At 44.9% G+C, this 20,323-nt stretch overlaps 1 protein-coding gene across 1 annotated transcript in view; it reads right to left on the reverse strand.

Moving 5' to 3' along the window:
- The window catches only part of si:dkey-22o22.2 (neural-cadherin), a 178,092-nt gene that overhangs the window by 84,964 nt on the left and 72,805 nt on the right, over positions 1-20,323 (reverse strand). The window contains exons 5-9 of the mRNA XM_056286943.1: positions 14,950-15,061; positions 8,185-8,434; positions 6,449-6,591; positions 1,001-1,173; positions 601-769 (exon numbers count right to left, since the gene is read on the reverse strand). Of these exons, the coding sequence (XP_056142918.1) occupies positions 601-769; positions 1,001-1,173; positions 6,449-6,591; positions 8,185-8,434; positions 14,950-15,061 (847 nt within the window). The remainder of the gene's footprint in view (positions 1-600; positions 770-1,000; positions 1,174-6,448; positions 6,592-8,184; positions 8,435-14,949; positions 15,062-20,323) is intronic.

Here is a 20,323-nt window from a genome sequence, read left to right on the forward strand (position 1 = left end):
AAAGCAAAGTTTGATGTAAAAAAAATCTTATTTCAAATACAAATCATTATTTCTAACCTTGTCAATGTCTTGACTCTATTTTCTATTCATTTCACAACATATGGTGGTGAATAAGTGTGACTTTTCATGGAAAACACAAAATTGTTTGGGTGATCCCAAACTTTTGAACGGTAGTGTATATATATCTATATCACATAGTTGATTTTTTCCAACATTGTTCTGCTCTACTACAATGGGCACTGTTATATTGGACATGAAATCAAATTTTGAGATCTGATTCTTAAATATGTAAACTTTAAGCAGGCAAGGGAAATGAGGAGAGCGGAGACTCTATGAAGGGACTGTGTGAGGTGAGCAGGAAGACTTGCAGCTCACTGTTAAACCATTTATCTAATGGCTTTTGACTTCACCTGAACTGAGCTCACCTGAAATAGATTCAATACTTCAAAGTCCAGCTTTGTAAGAATTGTGTCGTTCAATAAATTTCACAAGTTTCAGCACTATCTTCAGTCACTGTATTATCTCCTTGCCATATTGTGACTCTGTAGCTTATTTTTTTTCATAACCAGCAGGGACAAGCAGTGTTGCGGTTTGACCTACCTGTGTCAGGATCAATGTCAAAGCCAGATGATGCCCCATCACGGTGCATGATGCCGTATTTGACCTCTCCGTTGACCCCTATATCTGCATCAAAGGCATGGGCTTGCAAAACGAAAGTCCCTGGAGGCTGGTTCTCCAAAACCCCCGAGTTCTGGCTGTAGTTCTGACACTAGGAGGAGAGACAGCAGGTGGAGCAGTGAATATGGACTCTGGGTCAAACTTGTTGTCATGATTGTTACATGCACTCACTCATGCGCAAGCACACCCACACACATGCACGGACATATGCGCGCATGCGCGCACACACACACACACACACACCTGAATTAACACAAAAAATACACATATGCACACACATTCCCAAACACATGCACGAACACACATACACAGAAGCCATCACCTCCTGAAAGACTGGTTTGTTGTTGTTGATGTCATTGATTCCCACAATAACCTGGGCGGAGCTGCTGAGAGGGTAGGGTCCCCCCGATATGTTGTCGTCTGTAGCCGTGATGTTCAGGACATACTGGGGGCCCCGCAGCTTGGGTGGGGGACTTTGTCGCAGCTTGATGATCCCTGAAAGCAGCGGCGACAGGAAGCCACAGAGCAAAGAAAGAGTATACAAAAAATGTTGTCTATAATTACTTTATATTGGTTTGGTAAGCAGAGTTCAGTTCATTTCAGTATATTTTCTTCATCTATTTGGATACTGATAGACACCAAAACATACTTTAGACACATACATGGAAAACAACACATGAAATAACATCAGTGCGGGTGATTGACAGCTCAGCAAGGTGGACAAAAAAGAAAAGGGGGGTGCGGAGAAGTCCATCATATCAGCACCAGTCCGGGGGAGAGAGGGAGGCAAATGCTTTAAGATCCCTGATGGCATCAGAGACCAAGGCGGCCCTCCATCTTACAGTTTTCTACCCTAGGTAAGCAGTGGGGCCTATCAGATGCCAGCCATTCAAAGGCAGGGTGCGGTATGTGTGATGGATCATCCAGCATAGGATGAGCTGCATTTATCCTTGTGCTGTTGGTGGGCAATGAGTGAGACCCTGAAGTTAGTGTCCAATAGTAGTTTGTTTTGTGTTGGCTGGGTGGCAGGGAGAATCTGAAATGGCCCAGATGGTAAATGAGGTGCACCTGTGTCCAAATATCTGTGTGCACCAATTCTATTTGTGTTGGCACAAGAAGAGAAATTAAGAAGGTCATGACACTCTGGATGGTGTGTGAGGTTCACGGGTTGCTCTAAAATGAATAATGATCTGTCACTGTGACGGATGAGTTGGGAAAATTCAGATTTTAAAATTTCTGTTTTTAACCGTCATATCTGTTTTCATCTTTACCTACGCTGACACGTTTACATTTGAGTGTAGACAGACTGTGGTAACTGCTATTGGGCTAGTTATATCTTTGACCCAAACAGAGATCTCAAGCTGGGAGACGACTTTTCGTGTAAGGACATTGGTACATTACATGAAACCACTAAATTGGCTTCTGATCCATGATATTTGCACAAATTTTGCTGCGTTGTGTATCTGCACCGTAACTGACAGGAATATACAATCAGTCAGAGGTTTCTTGAAAAACCCAACAAAATGCAATTTCATCAATTCCTTTTAAAATTCGGTAAAAAAGGTTAAACTGGAGAACTACTGAACCACAAAACAATAGTTTTCAGCCCATTTTCAGCCCCTATCAAAAGACTGCACCTAAAAAGGAAAACTGATTGAGTGTTGGGCTAGCTGTTAAATTGTTATACAAAATTATGCATGGTGCTCCATAATGCTCCTCTCACTCTGTCTTTTGCAGGCTTTGGGAATAACACAATACAGTAACGGGACATAATCAGGATACCAAAAAAAAAGTAACTGTATTCCAATACAGTTACAGGGGAAAAAAAGATGCAATTAGATTACCTATAGATACACTTTTTACAAATGGCGATTATTTTTCAGGATTACATTTTAAAAATAATATAAAAATAAATGTTTTTCCCACGGTGCTGCACAACTGCCGCTGTGGGCCATGCATCGCAAATTGTGGTCCCTCACTCATGGACGACCTGAGAGGGATGTCCACTTGTTAGTCTTTGATACAGTATTAACTATAGTACAGTATTAACTTTGATACAGTATTAACTATGCCCGCCTGTTAGTCTTTGATACAGTATTAACTTTGATACAGTATTAACTATATACATTTCAGAATTCCTCGGAATAACTAATCTGACTAAAATGGAAGGATTCTCTGTCCGTCTGTCTATCAGGCTGTCCTTTGATTTTCTCGGCAACCGTTCATCCGATCGACTTCATACTTGCCAGGTATGTCGTGGGTCTGGACGGTCTCGTGCTTGTTTATAATGCCATCCATCCCTTAAATCACCCTGTATTTTAGAAGGAAATGATGCGTTCCTTGCTGAGCCAATATGGAGGGTGTTTTTTCCGTATTCCCACAATGGAGAGGGGAGAAATATGGAGGCACTGCCTGTGTATTTCTCCCTTCTCCGGTCTCCTAAGAATTGTGGTGATTTACCAGAGCACTTTCTCTGGGGTACCAGGGGCACATGGCCAAAGTCCTAAATTGTACATTTATTATTAAATCAAATAACATTGTTAAGAAATAAAAAGACAGTACATTGTACATTTCTACAATAGTACACTGTGAGATTCATTGAATTTATTTTGTGTTGCTATTGTTTGCCAATAAAGCCCTTAACTGAAACATTATGTAGTTACGTGTCTGTTATCTTAGAGACATATTACTCTGACAAGTCTACTTACTGTAGGCAGTTGTCTAGCCTACTGTATATTTCCCTTTACATGAACCTTTCAAGCCTGCCACACTCTGAACTAATACCACACTGTGTGTGCATCCATAGAATCAGGGAAATTATTTCTTAGAAAAAAAAGAGCAACCTTTTCCATTGAGGTGGGGGTCATGGGGCCTGGGTAGGTGGTGGTGGGAGCCAAGATGGGATGGGGTTAAGTGCCTCTTATTTTTCTGAGCTAAAGGAGGCAACCCTACTGACAGGCTGTCCAGATTTGTCTCTGTGGCGCCTTCTTTTACTCTGGCTTGCATGTAGGATGACCAGATGCCAACAAACCAGATGTGGGACAAACAGTGTGTTTGTGTGGGACAATGTGGGACACGTATAGGCATAGCCTATACTTTAATCTTTAATCCACAGGCCTACTGCCTACATTTCTTTTATGATGTACTTTTTGACAGTTCATTTTCTTGATTAAGAAAACACTGTGGATACTCTTAATTAATGTTGCAGGCCTAAAAGAGAAGGTGGTTGTGGGTGCCTTTCTTCTATGTATTAAACTGAAATAGAAAGAAAGAAAGCCACTTTATTTTATCATTGTACAGGTTACAATGAAATTTGTCTTCTGCATTTAACCCACTCTATTGTATAGAAGCGGTGGACAGCTGCAGCACCCGGGACCAACTCCAGTTCTTCTTTCCATGCCTTGGTCAGGGGCACAGGCAGCAGTATTAACCCTAACATGCATGTCTTTTGACGGTGAGGGGAAACCAGAGCACCCGGAGGAAACCCACGCAGACACGGGGAGAACATGCAAACTCCACACAGAAAGGACCTGGGATGACCTGGCGTTCGAACCCAGGACCTTCTTGCTGTGAGGCAACAATGCTAACCACTAGGCCACCATGGTTAGCGTTGCCTGTTTGCCTTTTTGCTAGATGTTTTGATGCTTAAAAGCTTGGTTACCCCCATTGTCCTTCCTAAGGTTACATTGATTTGTTGTCTTACAAACTGCACTTAAGAAAAAGTCATGTTATTGATATCTTTTCTTTTGTCTTTTTTTATATTTGGCATTGAGGTAATCCAAAAGTAACCAGATTGCATTACTTTATTATTGTGATACTTAGAGTAAGTTACCAAATATATATATTCAATAGATAATTTGTAATTGTAATACATTTATCAAATAACCCTCCTAACTCTGGTGTTTTGGTAAAAAAGCCTCAATTCTACACACTTTTAGGTGATGAATGTTCCCTCACACGACACACCGATGAACATGGTCAAAAGGTCAAAATGTCAGCTGATGTACTGTCTTTCAGCAGAAACAAACTCTGCAGCTATTCTGAAGTCCTCTGAGGCTCAGAAACAGAGCTCGGGGGCTTGAAAGTGGTTGTTTGATGCTGCCTTAATGCAACCCTTCAGAAGCTATGTTCCCATCCAAACGGTGAACGGTTTTTAAGCAAATCTCTAAAAAAAGTCGGAAGAATTCAAATACGAACCAAGTGCGTTTCCATCAGTTCATTTTAAATGATTAAACAACGCATTCATGCGCAGGACTACGCCATTAAAAATATCCAACTGAAAAGGTAGAATGGCTGACAAGAACTACTTGCCATTTGAGAATTAATCCCATGAGATTATCGCATAATCTCTTCATCAATGCCAAAACTATGCCATCTTGAGCATACCTGCCTCGTTGCTTCCTTATTTGGCTGTTTTTGTTTTATATTTTACTGGGGGGTTTTTTCTTCTTTTTTTGCGACTTCAAAATTTGCGTAGCAATTGCTCGACTGAACTATCAGGAAAGAGGTTTATCCTGCCCAATGGTCCAGCCACTTGCTAAACTGTCGCATGGTGTCGCCGGTGGCAATGGTAATCCAGAGTGAAACTGGACTTCATCCAGCTGAGCAAACCAACAGAAAATGAGGCGTGATAAAGAATTTGAAACAATTTCTACCTTTACCCATAGACTTCTTAAATGACTACTTCTTCACTCAATGTAATCTGGGAACATGGGGATATTTCTCCTAGTAGGGTTCCTATGGCTCTGACCCTTGACCTCCTTAATGTGTGTTATGTTAGTGATGCAGGAATTGAAGCTAATTCTGCCGTTGGTTTTAGCGTGAGTGACTTTGTATGAAAGCTCCAGATTAAAGTATAAAATATGAAAATAAATGTCGCAGCAGCATTTTTCTTGCTAACATCCACTTATCCATCCCCACAGCCCATCAATGCAGAAAACAAACAAACAAATAAAGAGCTTTGGTTGCAACATGAATAGGGACATGGCTGTTGGGGGGGGGGGCACATCAACATGAAAATACTGCTCAGGCCTTTGAAGTAACAAAGCAGAACAGCTGAACAAGCCATAGGCCATCTGGTTTTGTGTGTGTGTGAGAGAGAGAGAGAGAGAGAGAGAGAGAGAGAGAGAGAGAGAGAGAGAGAGAGAGAGAGAGAGAGAGAGAGAGAGAGAGAGAGAGAGAGAGAGAAATAGAGTATGTACACACGACACGAGTATGTGCATATGGATGTATATGTACAAACGTGTGTGTGGGTGTGTGTGTTAAAGAGGGACAGAGACAGAGACAGAGAGACAGAGAAAGACGTTCTTAAAAACATGATAAAATCTACACCTGGATGGTGGGGGGGGCTGCAGAGAGAGAGAGAGAGAGAGAGAGAGAGAGAGAGAGAGAGAGAGAGAGAGAGAGAGAGAGAGAGAGAGAGAGAGAGAGAGAGAGAGAGAAAGAGAGAGAGAAAGAGAGAGAGAGAGAGACAGGGAGAGGGAGAGAAGTCTCCCCAGGAAGGGGATGTAAACTACATACACAAGAACTTTGAGATGCACAAGAAAACAGGACTATTGAGCAGACAAAAATGTGCATACACACATGCCCCCCCACACACACTTTCACAAGGAAAACTTTCCGTTTACGTATGATTCCTTTTTGTGTGTACGTATGTTAGTTTGTGTTAGTATGTAAATTTGATGTCAGATAAATTGAGGTGCCCCCCCTCCCCCATTTCCTCTCCTCTTTTCTTTCCTATTCCACCCCCTATTCCCTCCGCCTCACTCACCCTTCTGGTTGTCCAGCTGAAAGTTGCTGTCCTCGTTGCCCCCGGTGATGGCGTAGGAGACGCCGTCTCCGTCTGGGTCCTTGGCATGGACAATTGCCACCAGTGTCTCTGGACCAGCATCCTCGCTGAGGAAGGTCTTATAACTAAGTAATGAAGAAAGAATGAGAAAGAGAGAGGGGGGAGCAGTAAAAGTGACAGAGAGAGGGTTGAAGATAGGGAGAGAAGAAGTAACAGAGAGAGAAACATTGGCAACAAGGTAACAATCAACTCAACAGTAGAGGAAAGGAAAGGAAATATGAGGTGATGAGTAAATGACTGACTAAATTATTATCAACATAAACAGAGGGAGGGAGAGGGAGAGAAAAGAAAGTATGAGCGTACCAGAGAAAGCTTTCCCTCTCATGCCCCATGACAGATTTCCAGAAACAGATGGAGATATGTCAGCTCCACATTTCTACACAACACAACACACCTACACATTCCAGTCATGGATTCCCAGACAGAATGCTTTTTATCTTACATCACACACCCTCCACTACTTCTTAATCACTACTTTGAGTATGGTGCTTGTTCGTGGGTGTATGCCTGTGTGTATGTGCGTATTTGTGAGTACATTTATGTAAGTGTAGTATTGTGTGTGTGTATGTGTGTGTGTGTATGTGTGTGTGTGTGTGCCCTGAAATGGTTTTCTCTGCTCTTGGCTATTTTTGCAAAATGCCACCTAACAAATGCCCCCAGAGCAGAGACAAAAAATAGACATAACTGTGGTTTTGCCCCTGCAGGGCATTTAACCACATGCTAATGACGCCCCACAGGGGGCAAAAACATGACCGTTACTCAATGAAATAGGAAAGGAGAAAGAAAGAACAGAGGGATGACAGGAGAGAAGAAGAGATGAGATGAGATGAGATGAGATGAGATGAGATGAGATGAGATGAGATGAGATGAGAAAAATGGGAAAGGGGACGGAAGAGCAGAACCAGAGAGGGGAGGAATGGAGAAGAGGGGAAAGAGGGGCGAATAGGAGAAAAGTCAAGGAGAGGAGAAGAGAGAATGGAGGAATAGAGGATATAATTCCAGAGAGGAGAGGAAATGAGAGAAGTGCAAGGGAGAAGAGGATGAAGAGAGGAGAAGATAAAGATATTATCTAAAAGTAAAGTTAGGGTAGGAGGCTGAGAAGTATGAGGAATGAAAAAGGTGCGAATGAGAGAAAGCAGACGAGTTAAAACAGACAGTGGAAGATCGTGAAAAACAGATGCTAATTATAAAAACGCTTTAGCAAGTCACCACCCTGGGTGGGTGTGACCATGATGAAGGTGAGAGTCGAGACGGGAGAGATGTGAAAAGGGAAGAAAGCTTAAGTTGTTTAATGAAGTTAAATGAAAAGTGAAAAAAAAGAACGACAGATAGAGAGCTTTTTTCCACCCTATGATTTTTTCTTATGTTGATGCATTACATTATTTATCACTGCACTTGCTGATATAACGGTGATAAAACATTCATGTCAATAAAACATTTTTTAAACTGATATGAGAAAATGGACATAAATGATAGATAGATAGATAGATAGATAGATAGATAGATAGATAGATAGATAGATAGATAGATAGATAGATAGATAGATAGATAGATAGATAGATAGATAGATAGATAGATAGATAGATAGATAGATAGATAGATAGATAGATAGATAGATAGATAGTTGACAGAAAGACAGATAGATTGATAGATCCTACATGCTCTGGGAGAAGACTGGGGCCTCGTCGTTGCTGTTGGCCATGCGGATGCGGATGGAGGCGGTGCCTGTGCGGGGCAGGTTTCCTGCATCCACAGCTACAACCACAAACTCATACATGTGGTTGGGCCTTTCGTAGTCCAGCCTACGGCTGGGGCTGACCACACCCCTGGAAGTGATGTCGAAGTCAGGACTGTGTATGAAGTAGGAGAGCTCCGAATTCAGACCGGTGTCACAGTCCCTTGCCAGAACTGGAGCGAAGAGGACGGCAGAGGGAGGGAAGGGGACAGGATTAATTGGGTCAATAACTAATTAATTGATGAGTTATTTTATTGAATGATTCAAAACACTAAACAAAACGTCACCCCAAAGCCCATATCATCATTTCAATAATTCATATCTAATGAATATACTTGGTTAGTGTGCATGTGTGTAGCAAAGTTTGAAATTGTGTGTGTAAGAATATCTGTGTTAAATGCTTCCTACTGTATAAATGTTATTCAATCAGGGCAACGCACACATTTGAAGTATATACTTTATTTCACTGAAATGAATGGTGACTTAAAGCTTTGATGATAAATGGCTGTGCTGTGTCCCTCGTACAGTACAGAGAACAGACCTAGACAGGAGGCAGGTGGGCTGGAGGTGGTAGCAGGACTCCAGCATTACATCAGCAGCATAGACATGCGTAAGAGGCACAAGTTAAAAACCCTGCCCTTAAGCTGGAGCGACTGTGATTGGTTAATACATGGTTTAATAGGCGGCTGAGGCCAAGCGATCAGCAGTCAGCAAGAATTTCCTGAATGGACTTGCTCTGCCCAACTCTATGTGCATGCATGTGCATGAATTGGAGCTGATATATTACCCTGTTCCTGAGCAAGTGTGTATATATTTATGTGTGTGTGTGTGTGTACATGTGGTTTTGCATGTTTATTTTCATGAGCTTGCCTCTCTGTTTATGTATGAGCATATTAGTAGAAAATTTGTCTGTGTGCATATGTGTCCCATGAATGTTTCTACATATGAGTAGATAACAGTGTGTGCGTCCTGGATGCCTGCCTAATAAGAGCAAAGCCTTGCTGAAGCTGGACTGTTTGATCTTCACCAAGTCAACAACAGCTACAGCAGATGGTTCACACACACACACACACACACACACACACACACACACACACACACACACACACACACACACACACACACACACACACACACACACACACACACACACACACACACACACACACACACTCATCATTGGTTTTTCACACATCACACCAGCCAGAGAAACAGAAGGGCTCTCTTCTTCAGATTAACCACCTTTCCTTAGAGTGAGGATAAAACCACGTATGTATACAGGACCTGCCATAGAAAGCACAGCACCCCATCATCAAGGCTCCATCTATCGTGTCCGATGATGATGATGTGTACTGTTGGGGTAATGCCAACTCTCTGGTGTCATAGGGCACGTTTTTCGGTCCTCCTTTGTTGGTTGGTGTAATGTATTTGTTCAGTCACCCTGGCACAGGTGACCTGTCAGGCCGATCTATCGAGTGCTACATGCCCCAAAGCATGATGGGTTGTTTAATGCATTATCTTTGGGACCACACCTGTGTGTCACCACCTCACTGGCTTTCATTGGACGTCATCCAATCAGCATAGACACTTTGGCTGCAGTGTGGAAATGTTGTCTCCCCCCTCTAGTAGTGAGAGCAATTACTTCTCTTCTTTCACAGCTCTCCAACAAGTAAAAGCAACACCAGTGGTAATCCGTGGTTGTCCTCGCCGTCGATTGCTTTCTTTTTTCTTTTTTTTTAACTTTAATCCTTCCATTGAAGGCCGAGTTTCTTTTCCTCTGAGGCACCCGAAACTTTTCTTGGAGGCTTCTTAGGTTTTTCCGCCGTGGCTTCCAAGCCCGGAAGCTTTCTGGTAGAAAGCTCTGAAGGCAAGCCAATCAAAGGCATGCGAATGCTTTTGTCAAGCGCAAGTTCAGCCCAGGCAAAGTAGTCATTGCTGGTTCGGGTAGCGTAGCGGTCTATTCCATTGCATACCAACATGGGGATCGCCGGTTCGAATCCCTGTGTTACCTCTGGCTTGGTCAGGCATCCCTGCAGGCACAATTGGCCATGTCTGCGGGTGGGAAGCCGGATGCGAGTACGTGTCGTGGTCGCTGTACTAGTGCCTCCTCTGGTTGGTCGGGGCGCCTGTACGGGGCTGGGGGGAATAGCGTGATCCTTCCACGCGCTACATCCCCCTGGCGAAACTCCTCGCTGTCAGGTGAAAAAAAACACTAGTGACTCCACATGTATCGGTGGAGACATGTGGTAGTCTGCAGCCCTCCCCAGATCGGCAGAGGAGGTGGAGCAGCGACCGCGACAGCTCTGAAGAGTGGGGTAATGCCACCTGTTGTTGGGGCCAGGGGCGACAGGGGCACCCCATGCACCTATCAGTGTGCTTCTCCCCCAGTTGCCCCTACTGTCAGCCCCAGACGGCCTGTTCACCAGCGATGGCACCCTGGATATTTGAGGAACTATGCCTTGGCTGATGGGGTCGTCGAGGATAACTGACTCCTCAGGTGGGGGCTATGTAGCGACTGGGAAGGGTGGTCGCTGGACTATTGACAACTATGCGCTAGGGGAGTGCAAGGGTTTATGGGATTGTTATAGCGTTCATGTTCAGATCATTGTTTTAGTAATGTTGCGTTCATGTTTTGATTATAGTTGTATTGTTTTTTTGGGGGTTCGACTCGGACTGCGTAGGCGAACATTTTACTGACTGACTGACTGTAGGACCGTAACTAAAAGCCTGGTGTGTTCAACAGTGACCTCGTTAGGGGAAGCCATTGTTTGGCAACCACTGGGGAGGAGCAAAATAAAGGAGCACTCCTGGGGTGTATGGGACACAGGAGGTTACTTTCAAATGAAATCCTTGCCTCTTGCCTCCTCCTTTCCCGTCAGTTCTGTTTGGTTCTGACTGTGTGTAAAATAAAACAGCACTCCCGGGGTCGTGCGGTGTATGGGGCACGGGAGTTGCGATTAAAAGAGATCTCTGCCTCTCAGTTTTCCATGCTGGCTAGCCTCAATTCTTTTTATATACGTCTACATCTGTACATATAGTAGTTTATGTTTACCCTTGTTGTCTTTGTTTTAGCTGTATATATACTCTGTGTAAGTACATGGAGTGCGGTGAATCAAATGACCTGCATGCGTAGGCCCTACACATACTTTGCCAAATAAAACCAATTCTGATTATCAACTACGATACAAGTTTAACGAGTTCTGCTTTGGCATTTCCTGGTTGACTGCAGCTCATTTCAATGTTGCTACACGCTAAGACAACAAGACCAACTCGAAATGGCTGCTTATTAGTATAACTAAGAGATTATATAATATTAGTATAACTAAGAGATTCACTGACAGAAAATAATTTTTACATGGAAAGATTATCAACCGGACAACACCAAAAAAAACAAAACAAGTTCACAGCTATTTAAATGAACACAGCGCCATGGATAAGCACTGCAACCAGGTCATGACCCACCTGTTACTCAAAGCGGTCGCACCCTTAATTATGCATAACTATAAGCCTCAGCATACGGGTGAGTTATATAAAAATGCACCCCCCCATACAGTTATCATGAATGGGGAAATTAGCTATAGAGACGAAGACCTTTTTTGCTTGTACCAAGCTATAAACGTGTTTATTTCTGCTGGAAAGTTGAGCATTATAAACACGAGGGTCTGTGGGATTTGACCCGCTTTTGGAGCCAGCCTCGAGTGGCAATTTGAGGAACTGCAGTTTTAGGCACTTCCACGTTTCAGCCCCGGAGGTTGCCACTTGGTTTATATGTAAAAGTCCTGTACTTTAATTTTAAATTCTCACTTCCTCTCTCCATCTATCTGTTTTTCTCTCATCGGGTCTTAAGATTAAACAACAATATCCCTCTCACATCACTCTTCTGCCCCTTATCTCGCCTTGTCCTCCCTGTCCCTTTGTCTGCCTCCTCGCTTATCATTATCTCTCTATCATTCTGTCTCTCTTTGTCTCAGTCTATCTCACTCTATCTGTCAATGTTTTCTATCTCCCCACAATTCCACCCCTCCAAATGGTGGGTTGAACCCTAAATCTAAACACTCAGGCTTCAGGCCATGAGTGTGTGTGTGTGTGTGTGTGTGTGTGTGTGTGTGTGTGTGTGTGTGTGTGTGTGTGTGTGTGTGTGTAATGTAAACATGCATCAGGGTTAACTGGAACTAAAGAGGTTATGAGGTTCCATCGTTTCTATTCATCCTCCTTTCCATCCTTTTCCCTTTCTCTCCTCTCTGCCCTTCTCATCTCCCTTCCTTCCCCATCCCCTTTCTGCTTTTATGCCCTCAGTTATTTTTGTCTTCATTGCTTTCTTTGATCTCTCTCTCGCTCTCTCTCTCTCTCTTTTGCCATCTCTAGGAAACACACTTGTTGCCATGCAGAAGCTAAATGAGACACTGTACAACCACACACACACACACACACACACACACACACACACACACACACACACACACACACACACACACACACACACACACACACACACAATTTATATGCTGTAAAGGCTTTGTGTGTGGCTAAAACTGACAAGCATGTCTGTTTGACATGGTGAAATGCAAAAAAGCTACATATTCAACAGAGTGGAATTTTAATATCCCTGCACACACACACACACACACACACACACACACACACACACACACACACACAAATGAAGTACATGTCAATCTGTGCATTTGCTTCAGAGAACGAAATGAAACTAATGGCAGTAATGGTCATTCTCTCGCTCTCTCTTTCTCTCTGCTTGCTGTCCTCATTTTATGTCTATTTCTCATCTTCTGTATTGTCTGTATTGTCTGATAATAGTAATAACCACAGTAATAATAATAATAATAATAATATATGACTGTTGGGCTTACCTGTTTGAAGCCCCTGTGACTCTAATGAAGGAGTAAGGTCTGCACACTAAATTTTTCCCAAAAACTAATTTATTGAGAACGTTTAGCTTTTGAGAACCTTACTCCTTCATTCCAGTTTTGCCGTTTTTGTCTTGCACCTTTATAATATTTTTTGGATGTGTGCATACCTGGTTCTGCCCCTGTGACTCTAGCCACATATGCAAGCTAACTAGCACTGACACTTTCTGTAATCAAGCAAAAGCAGCACTGCTTAGCCAGTACAGCTATCAGCCTAATCACTTGCTGGTCATTCACTCATATAGGAAGGCGGAAGGCATACCTTAAACATGAAAGTGGGAGTATACATGTGTCTGTACAAGTGTGTATTGCAGCATATGTATGTGTATGCGTGACTGTGAATATATCCATGCACAAGTACTGTGTTTGCGTGCTGGTGACAATTTCCCTAAGTGTAATTTTTCATGCCTGTGCCTGTTTGGTAATTTCATGGTCCGTAAGAATGGGTGGGCTTTCGCAACTGGAGGAGTGTTAATGCAGATCTGCAGGTGCAGCACAGTTTTGGAGTCCATTTTGACCTAAAATTGTGCCTCTGCCGGCTCAGACTGCGTTGTGTTTTAAGTGCAAATACTGGTGCAATAAGTTATTTTCGTGCAGTAGTCTAGGCAAGAACGCATAGGAACATCTATCCAAATGTGTTTTAATGCATGCTAGACTATGCATTTCATCCCACTGAAATAAATCATTAAGCCAATAGTAACAACTAGCTGAATGCAACAATTTGAATAAGTTAATCAGAAAAAAATGTGGATATGTGGCTGCTGAATTTGGTGTGAATCAAAGACAGTTTGCGCATGCGACGTATGGAAAATTCATCCAAACTTGGCAAAGTAAATGTCTGGTCTGGTCCGACAGGATGTACCACTAGCACAAACTGTTTTTACAAGGGCCTGACACTTGGTCAGGCTATAGAGAAATTAGGTTAAAGTGGGCTATAATCCGTCAATTTCACTGTCAGCCCCATGAGCGGAATGGGATGGGAGAATTGTTTTACCATGTCATGGGATCAGGACATGAAAATTCACTCCCGTGTCATTATAGACTACACTGTTGTGGCTGTCGTCAATCTCTGTACATTTGTGCATGACGTAAGAACACTGAAGGCAATTTGAAAGTTTTGTAAGCCAGACTGTTTAATAATCATCTTTTTGCATGTCGCTTTAAATGCATACATTTTGTTTTGTCACAATCTATAGGGACAGAATGGTAGTGGTAAAAGGATAGAATACAATTGCTGAATGTCATACCTCCAAGTTAACCCAGGAGTAATACGGAGCCATTCTGACGGGTTTCATTCTTCATCCATTATAAAAATGACAATACGCTGCACCACAGCGCATTTAAAGGGTATGAGAGGAGTTGATTTGACTGGCCAAGTTGAAGCCCGCCCGAACTCCACCTGCTTATAATGTATTCATCCTAAGCCAACCTCCTTTCCTAATCCAACTATGCCACAAAGTGTCAGGGTTGAGTTTGCATCTCTGGTCACCAAATTGGAAAAAGAAAAAGAAAATATATATATATATATTGCACATGCTCAAGTGCACCAGAGTACTGCATTTCTACTATCCAGTTCTACAAAAATAGAGCCCTTAATGTGTATGTGTATGTAATGTGCGTATGCGTTACCCTGTAGCAGTGAGATTCCTGGGGGGGGGGGGTGCGCTCACTGGGATGCTTGTGTGTATACATGTTTGTGTGAGTGTGTGCATGTGTTTATATGCATTTGTGTGTGTGTGTGTGTGTGTGTGTGTGTGTGTTACCCTGTAGCAGTGAGGTCCCTGAGGGGGTGCTCTCTGGGATGTTATCTCTGCTGTAGATAGAATGGAGAAATTCGGGGGTGCAGTCATTCTCATCTGTTATATGGACCACAACCTGGAAGGAGGGGGGGGGAGAGAGAGAGAGAGAGACAGACAGACAGACAGACAGACAGACAGACAGACAGACAGACAGACAGACAGACAGACAGACAGACAGACAGACAGACAGACAGACAGACAGACAGACAGACAGACAGACAGACAGACAGACAGACAGACAGACAGACAGACAGAGAGAGAGAGAGAGAGAGAGAGAGAGAGAGAGAGAGAGAGAGAGAGAGAGAGAGAGAGAGAGAGAGAGAGAGAGAGAGAGAGAGAGATGTGATTCACTGAACTGTCATGAAGAGGTTTTGACTATTTTCTATCCAGCATGCACTTATCTGTCATATGCTTGAATGGTTTCGTTTAAATGGGCTTGTTTGAGTCATACTATTTGCAGTTTGTTCTTGTATTCAACAATTTCATTTTGTACTTTCTGTGGACTTGGAACAATCTTAACAATCAAGCATTTTCGAATTGAATTAATAGCTAGACAAAGAGAGGAATGTTTCTGTTCAAAGGGCCATGTCCTAAGAATATTGGACAGACAGTTGCTGTATGTCTCTAAGTCAGTGTAGATAAATATCCTCGTCTCTTTTCTCTGTGCCGTTTGTTTGTTTGATGTGTACATATTTTTGAGTGTACAGTTAGTGTGTGTGCATGTATGTGTACAGTATGTGAGCATTTGATGTGTGTATGTATGTATAGTTTGTGTGTGTGTGTTGGCTGTAGGGAGCTAGCTTTGGTGCATGCCAAACTTAACGCAGAGAGGCTTATCTGAAAATTCATTCAGTCTTGCACACAGTTAGCCAAACCAAGACGTCCACCCCCTGTGCAGAGTTTTCACTGGGAACAGTTTCACAAGGCAAGCCCACAGTACCAGAGAGGGAACTGGAGCCAGACACAGAGCCGGACCAATGGCTGCTCTCACAAGGAAAACTGAATTTTACTGACAGGGGCTGCAACATGATTCAACAGACAATATCTATTTAATTAAATTTTTTGAACTTTTGGAAAGGTTTCATCTTTTTCATGCCCGGCATTTACACTCAAATATTTATGTCTGGGAGCTGGCCAGTACCACCACAGTTCCCTACTGTTGGCAAATGACAACTGGCCAGTACAACCATAATCCTCTACTGCTGCATATTCAAAAACTCCTCTAGTGAGGGATATGAAGGCCTGGCCCAAGCACATTTTCCCCAGCAGTTACTTAAAGGAGAGGTAGCGCCTGAGAACTTCATTTACCAAATAGCAATGTTTTGAAATACTTACTGACAACTTTGGGTTCGCGAAGCGAACCCTAGTTATATGAACAACGACAAAATGGCTGAGAGGGTTATTGCATTGTGACATCATCCACAATAGCTCGCTGGAAAAAAGAAAAACGATGGAGGTGCATTCCCCATGCCCATCCCGGACAATATGACCCCCTGTGGTCATATGTCCTCCCACCGACCCCGTATTGGCACGCCCACCGGAAGCGCTATTCCTCTTTGTAAGTCAAACCATCTCCAACTAAATGAGCACCACACCTGTGGCCCGGGTAGGAGGAGAACGGCTCTATTCTCAGCCATTTTGTCGTTGTTCATATAACTAGGGTTCGCTTCGCGAACCCAAAGTTACATTTCACGTACTCCAAAATGGCTGAGAGGGTTATTGCATTGAACAACGACAGGATTCGTGCCTCCGTTCCCTAGCCGTCCAATGAACCCTTTAAACCCCTGGTGGGAAGGGGTACGCGTTCTGATGAGAGCATCCTAAGAGGCCTGCTCCAGAACAGCGTCAGCAACCGACCGCACCTTAACGTGCCGGTAATAATGCCGTAAGAAAGTGGTCTCATCACTCCAAACCGCCGCCTGGCGGATGACCTCCCAGTCGATACCTGACAACACAGCTATCGACGTAGCAGTCCCTCGGGTAGAATGCGCCTTCAGCTTAGGAGCTGTTTTACCCGCTTTGGTATACGCCTCCGTAATACCATCCACCAGCCAGTGTGCTAGCCTCTGGGTGGAAAGGGCATAACCTGGTTTGTTCACTCTGTAGGTCAACAGCAGCCTGTCAGACCTACGAATATCTGCTGTGCGCCGCATGTAAATGTGTAAAGCCCGTACAGGACACGAGAGGTGCAAGCGTTTCTCATCCCTAGTCACCGGTGACGGATGAAACGCGTGTATCACCACCGGGGCCCTACGCGTCAGGACAGACACAGGTTTGGGCACGAAGCTGGGGTCTGTAAAGAGCATGACCATCAGATTACCAGAAAAAACCATCCCCTTGATGGTGAGTGCAGTGAGCTCACAACCCCTCGCTGCGGTGGTAAGTGCCAAGAGCACAGCCAGCTTAGCCGAGACATAACGCATGTCTGCCGTAGACATGGGTTCAAAGGGATCTTTCTCTAGTGCGCGCAGAACAAGGGAAGCATCCCAAGTTTCAGCTCTCGTAAGCTCCTTAGCTGAGAGCTTCTTAGCACCCAACAGGTACTGCGTCATGAGCGGGTGCGTGAAAACCGTGCTACCCTCGATCTTCCCCCCGGAAGAACGTGAGAGCCGATACACAGACTTTGACCGAGGAGAAAGACCATAGTCTATCACTCCTACAGACCTCCACAAAAGTCAGTATAGGGCCAATCCCTACTGACAAAGGGTCCATGTCGCGTTCAGCGCAAAATTGGTCAAATCGATTCCAGTACCCCTGGTACCTGGAATACGTGGAGTCTTTACGTGCTGCTAAGATGACACGAATCACTTGCGCACTAAGTCCCATAGCTAAGAGCCTGGCTTTGTAAGCATCCACGCCGCTAATCAGGAGCCTCCTATCCAGGGGCCCTCCCGTAGCAGCCCTCCTGCTTGCGTGACCGCGTCCCCCCACTCCGGGACGTCGAACCGCTCGCCTACTATCCAGGGCACTATTCGCGGAAACCACGGGGTGCTCGGTTCGTACGGGGCCACGAGAACTAACCGACCCCCTGTGCGCTCGAACTTGACCACCAGGTCTAGGAGGCACCTGCGCGGGGGGAATGCGTAAAGCATCTCCTCGGGCCATGGATCTAGTCCAAGCGCGTTGACCCCCAACGGCGCTAGGTCGGACGGGAGCATCGAGTACCAACGAGGGCACTTGTAATTGAGTTTCGATGCGAACAGATCCACTTGAGCTACCCCGAACCTCTCCCAGATCATAGCCACTATGGCTGGGTTGAGGATCCAATTGTCCGCATGCGGGCCGCCTCTCGAGAGGATGTCCGCTGCTTTGTTGTCCTTCCCAGGAACATGAAGCGCCCTGATTGATAGCGCGTTGCTGTTGACCCAAATCCAAATTTGCATGGCCAACTCTCTGCAACGCTTGGACTTCATACCGCCTTGGCGGTTGATGTAGGCCTTGGCCGTCATGCTGTCTGTCATTATCAGTATGTGACGGCCTACGAGATCCTGAGCGAAATGCTGGATAGCCAGCCAAATCGTCTCCGTCTCGCGCGCGTTGATGTGGACCTTCTCCCCAGACGGCCACACTCCTCGCGCTGTTTTGTAGCCAAGGATGGCCCCCCAACCCGAGAGGGACGCATCCGTATAAATCGTTACCTCGGGTCCCCTGGGGCCCATAGGGACCCCAGACATGTCCACGCAGGCTCTGTTCCAGTGGTCTAGGTCCTGCGCTACCACGCGCGGGACCAGGATAAGATGGTTGTTGTACCGGTGTTCGTTGCCGTATTTCAAGAAGTGAACTGCGAACCACAATTGCAGTCTCCTCATGAACAACAGACCTAAAGGAACAACTTGGTGAGCCGATGCCAGAAGGCCCAGCAGCCTCCTGATCATCCGATAAGTGACATATGTCCCCGGGACGAAATGTGCTAACGTGGTCCTGGTGGAATGCCATCTCTCTTGCGTAAGGGTTGCGCGCATGGATACCGTATCCAAACTCAGACCCAGATACGTTGCCTGGCACGAAGGCCATGGCGCGCTCTTCTTTATGTTGATAGTGAAACCCATGTACTCCATGAATTCCATCAACTCCTGAGTATGGAGTATTGCTTGTTCCGGCGACCGGGCCAACACCAACAGGTCGTCTAGGAACCATGCCAAGCGCATACCTTTGCGCATCAACACTCCGAGCGCTGCTTTCACACACCTTGTGAATGTCAGAGGAGAGAGGCGATATCCGAACGGGAGGCATGTGTACTGGTAACACTGACCCCGGTAACAGAACCGAAGATGCTTTCTGTGTCTTTCCGCAATCGGACAATGATAGAAAGCATCTTTTAGGTCGACCGAAGTTAGCCAATCAGACTGTGTCACTATTGACAGCAGAACCGGTGTGCGTAGCATTTTGAAACTGACCTTCTCTACATACTTGTTGAAGGGTTTCAAATCTAGGATTGGGCGCATGCCCCCATCCTTCTTCGGAACCAGAAAGTAACGGCTGTAAAACCCGTCTTCTCTTTCTAGGGGTGGAACCACTGTGATTGCCCCTTTCGAGAGTAACTCCGTTAGTTCGTTGTCTAGGATTTGTGCTTCGGCCACCAACCCCGGTTCCGTATGCACTATTCCCAAGTACGGGGGTACAATACCGTTCTCGAAAAGGATTTGGTGTCCGTGGGCTATCTGATCCAAAACAGAAGCCGACGGGACCAATTCCTTCCACCTGTGTAACATGCGTGACAGAGGTCTCGTTGCCTCCTGTACCTTGCTGTTCAGGTAGCGCGCGTAAGTTGCGCGTAAAGGGTCTGGGGAAGCCCCACCCGCCATGCCCTGCATCCATGGGGGGGCTTCGTCCTTGTAAAGGAGACCCAGATGGGGGAATTGGCGTTTTGAACCTTTCCAAATTACCATTTGACCCATCAGAGAGACTAAACATTGTCGCATCATAGTCCCCTCCCAGGGGCTCATTTGCGCTCATGTCATTATTATCCAATATTTCCAGCACGGATGTTATTACATTGTTATCATCATCTTTACCTAAAGATTCAGACAGACAATCAGACTTGCGTTTCAAACCTTTTAAAACGCAATCACCATCATCACCAACATAAAAACTTTTATTCACATTCACAACCTTTGGAATAGAACAAGTAGACTGTGCATCAGAAACCAAAATAAAAGGCGCAGTGTTTAGCCCTGCGCACGCTGTGTCCCCTGAACAAGCGTCTATATCGCCGGAGACGGCTCTGGAATCAGTCTGTTGGTGTGGGTCGTAACATCCTGCCGAAACACGTCACTTGGCAGCTCCCTTCTTGGAAGTGTCTGTGCTGTCCGGCTTGGCCGCCTTGGCCGCTGGATCT

This window comes from Lampris incognitus, chromosome 9 (genome assembly GCF_029633865.1).
Source record: "Lampris incognitus isolate fLamInc1 chromosome 9, fLamInc1.hap2, whole genome shotgun sequence".
NCBI lineage: Eukaryota > Metazoa > Chordata > Actinopteri > Lampriformes > Lampridae > Lampris > Lampris incognitus.